General features: G+C 50.1%; 1 protein-coding gene across 1 annotated transcript; it reads left to right on the top strand.

Annotated features, from left to right (window-relative positions):
- Window positions 1-1510, top strand: LOC149361904 (uncharacterized). The gene has a single exon (XM_089569619.1). The coding sequence runs from the start codon at window positions 617-619 to the stop codon at window positions 1172-1174; it is 558 nt and encodes a 185-aa protein (XP_089425745.1). The 5' UTR covers window positions 1-616; the 3' UTR covers window positions 1175-1510.
- The last annotated feature ends 2769 nt before the right edge of the window (window positions 1511-4279 follow it).

Genomic DNA, 4279 nt, shown 5'->3' with positions numbered 1-4279 from the left:
GTTCGTGCTACCGTCGCTGCCTTCGCACGAAGGCGTGAAGGATTGCGTGTTTCTGCATTGCGACGTGGATGGCAGGCCTTATAAGATCGAGGATTTTCGGACGCCGCTCGAAGAAACTGGTGTTTTGTAGGCCGTGGCAGGAATTGGCCCGTACCAGATGGGACACGTGTGGCTGATCAAGCTGCGCACTCAAGAGGCCAAGGACGCGCTGGTGCAAGCCGGTGGTTTGGAGGTGAAGGGGCGGTACTGTGCCGTCATCGATCCGGTACGTAGAGAGATAACCGCGAAGATCCACTGGGTTCCTTTCTAAGTGCCGGATGAGACCCTTCGAAAGATCCTGAGTGAGTTTGGGGAGGTGATCAACATCCGCTTGGAAGAATGGCATGCGAGTGGTTTCGAGCTTGCGGAATCGACGACCCGTGTTGTTCGCATTGTTCTCAAGGAAGGCGTCACCCCGGATTCCCTCCCGGACCTTTTCAAACTAGCCGACGGCCCTGCGCTCGTCGTCGTGCCCGGTAGGGCGCCGACTTGTCTGCGGTGCAAACTAAAGGGCCACATTCGCCGGGAGTGCCAGACGCCAAGATGCAGCAAATGTCGCGCGTTTGGACATGAACGCATGGATTGCGTTCGTACGTACGCCGTCGTAGCCGGGGCAACCAGGGTGGCTGAGGAGACCAGCCACCTGATGGACGAAGAGGAGGCGGAGAAGGCAGCTTCCTCGGAAGATAGGGCAAAAGGCAGTACAGTGCAAACAGCGAGCGGCGAGGATAAACCGCCAGCCGAAGTCTTGCCTAACGAGGAAGGGAAAATTCAGGCAAGCACGGCTGCGGTGAAGGAGCCAGCAGCGAGCCAAGGTCAACAGCCGGGGAGCGCCGCAGCTGCCCCACGAAACGAAGCTTCGAGCAGCGGAATTCAAGGAGCCAAAGCACAGGTTTCCGGGAAAAACGACACCGACACCACAGACGCCATGGACGCCCAGCCAGCGTCGACAAAGAGGCGCCTGGAGAAGGCCGAGGGTACAGTGGGGGAACAGCGGCTCAACCAGCTCGAGAAGGAATGGAAGGTTGCAAGAGGGAAGAAAGAGAAATATGTGCGCCCTTCCCGTGCGTCATCGCTGTCGCGCGTCGACGGCGACCCTTCCCTGGAGCCGAGCAAGAGTTGTGCAGGCGAGTAATCGCCTTGCTTTGGATGAGCCCTCGCTTTCACATTGGCTCCTGTGCTCGCGCCTCTCCGGCTAGCCACACTGAACGTGCGCGGCCTCGGAAGTAAGAGGAAGCAGTACCAACTAAAAAGGCTAATGGTGGAAAGGGAGCTGAATGTAGTCGCGGTACAGGAGACAAAAGTGGAGAGCGAGGGCCGCACTGACTGCATGGTGAGCCCGTTCCGTGGTCTTTATGATGTGTGCGTCAGCCATTCTGTTGGGACATCGGCCGGTTGCTGTTTGTTTTTGAGGAAATCGGCTGGGTTTGTGATAGAAAGTGTCACTAGTTGTTTGGAGGGACGTTATGTCATGTGTGACTTTAAACACGGAGATTTAGATGTACGTGCTTTGTGCATCTATGCGCCGACAAAACCTAAAGAGAGACTGGGTTTTTTTTAAAACGTTGCTGACTTGTTTAAATGTAGTAGGCATCTCCTTGTTATGGGCGACTTCAACTGTGTATGCGAAATGGAGGACAGAACGCCATCCAACACCTGCAGAGATGCAAGTGCGGTATATCTGTCAGACCTTATAAATGAGGTAGACTTGCTGGATGGGGCCTATTTGGCAAGAGGTGGCAAGCGTCAACATTTCACTCATTATCAAGGATCTAGCCATGCTAGATTGGATCGTGTTTACATATCGTTACCACTTGCTCCTAACTGTGAGGACTATGTGGTGGAGCCAGTTTCCTTTCGTGACCACAGTTTGGTTATGGTATCATTAGGTAGAAAGAAAAGGAAGAAGGTTGAATGGGGCTTGTGGAAACTCAACGCGGATTTGTTGAATGATGACGCGTTTGTTTTGGGAACGAAGGAAGAATTAAACGCACTTTTAACATCAGACGGAAGGACCATAACTGAACGATGGGAAACCTTTAAACAAAAGGTTAAAATGAAAGCAATAGAAAGAGGGGGCGAGTTGAAGCGTAATGCGCCGAAGGAAGAGAAAAGCCTCAGACAGGAGCTAGAAGCGCTGCTTCAAATAGAAGCCCAACTCCCCGGCGGGTTCGGACAGGAAATACTAGCAATAAAAAGAAAGCTTGAGAAACTAGACGAAAATAAGTATAGAGGAGCAATTATACGTGCACGGGGAGAAAAGCTACTGGCGGGTGAGGCTCCAACTAAGCGTGCCTTATCAGACGAAAAAGCATATGCTAGAGCTAAAGAGATATTAGAGATAGATTACAGGGGGAAAACAACGTACGACCAAGCTGGTATTAAGAACGCCTTTGAGGATTACTACACGGAACTGTTCGGCCACAGATTACCCGATAAACCGGGGATTGAAGAAGGTTTTTTCACAGTAATGCCTAGGCTGGACCTCGATACTACAACGGCACTCGAAAGAGATATCACCGTTGGTGAAGTCGAAAGAGCCATCGACGAACTAAACCTTGGAAAATCGCCAGGTCGAGATGGACTGAGTGCCGCTTTTTACAAAGAGTTTAAACCTGGTGTCGCTGTGGCCTTGCATGGGGTATTCGTGGAGTCATTCGAGTGTGGATTATTGCCGCCCTCTTTTACGCGCGCTCACACAGTTTTGATTCCGAAAAGCAAAGAGGAAGTCAAAGTTCGCACGGTCACTGGATACAGACCAATCACACTAACAAACGTAGACTACAAGGTGCTGATGAAGGTGTTGGCGAGACGACTCCAGGCTGTAATCCAGGATTTAATCGGCCCCCATCAAACATTTGGTATTAAAAACAGGACGATACACACGAACATCCATGTGGCCAGGAGTGTTTTAGAACTTTGTGATAGCGAATCCCTGCAGGTAGCCATGCTGCAGATCGATCTCGCTAAGGCATTTGACAGGGTGCCACATGACATCCTCTTTCATTTGTTGGAGTATGTTGGTGTTGGTAAAGTTATACGCGATGGTGTACAAATGGCTTACAGAAACTGCACCACAAATCTTGTCATAAATGGTGAACTGTCGCGCCGTATTGATGTACGCTCATCTGTACGCCAAGGTTGTCCATTGTCGCCGCTGTTCTCACACTGTTCCTTGAACCACTCTGCCAGAAAATTTTGCAGAATGAAGAAATACGCGGTTTTTGCTTCCACTCGTGTTAAGTTCGTGTGCTTGCTTACGCGGATGACGTTGCCTTTTTTGCATCGGACAGGGAAAGCATTACGGCTGTACTGAAAACAACACAAGATTTTTGTGCGCAGAGTGGGAGCATGTTAAACATAGATAAGTGCATTGGTTTGTGGCATGGCGCATGGGACATGACTCCGGATGTATTTGAAAATGTTCACTGGTCCACTACACCGAGCACATATCTTGGGGTGCCTCTTGATTGCTATCGTGAAAGCGATTCGGTCTGGAGCAAGAAGGCCGGTGAAATGAGAGAGATGACATCTAAATGGCGTGGGCGCGACCTTTCAGTGTTCGCGCGTGCCGCGGTATGCAATGTTTTTCTAGCAGCAAAGGTAATGTACATCTTGCAGGTGTTGTACTGTACACGGGTGAATATACAGAAGTTCCATCGCATCTTTGCGACATTTATATGGCAGTCCAGTTGGGAGAGAACCTCCCGAACGAATCTTTTTCGGCGAATCGCCGAGGGGGGTCTCTCCCTCTCTCACTTGTTTTTAAGCCAATTGGTCATGCGCTTCATGTTTCTCCGCGAAAGAAGAAACCCTTTCCTCCAGTGTTTTGTTCAGTTTATGTTGCCAAATGCACTCCTAGACTTTGTAATCTCCTCTGCCGGAGGTGGTCGCTACAGTGTGTCTCGTTACCTTCGTGAGGTTCTCGCATCTTATCGATTCCTTGTCACCCGTTTTTCCAGAGAATATTTGACAACTGTGAAGAAAAGGCAACTTAAGAAAGACTTATTACACGTCCTTTTTCCCGCTCCCTTGTATCGGTCGGCATTTGGGGCTTCACCGGGACAAAATGTGTTAAAGAGGGTAAGAAGAATGTGGGTAACGCCTTCAGCAAAAACTTTCTTCTTTCAGCTGCACACAGGTTCCTTACCTGTTAAAAGCTGGTTACATGAAAGAGACATGTACGTCCCGTAGGGCACCCATTGCCTTCTGTGTAGGAAGGAGGAAACAATTGACCATG

Source organism: Amblyomma mixtum, chromosome 2 (assembly GCF_055824585.1).
Source record: "Amblyomma mixtum isolate Tamu chromosome 2, ASM5582458v1, whole genome shotgun sequence".
Taxonomy (NCBI): domain Eukaryota; kingdom Metazoa; phylum Arthropoda; class Arachnida; order Ixodida; family Ixodidae; genus Amblyomma; species Amblyomma mixtum.
Note: the sequence above shows the minus strand (reverse complement) of the source record. Positions and strands in the feature narration are given on the sequence as shown.

What these genes read in the sequence shown, in the direction of transcription:
- LOC149361904 (XM_089569619.1), top strand. Translation starts at nt 617, where the DNA reads ATGGATTGCGTTCGTACGTACGCCGTCGTAGCCGGGGCAACCAGGGTG.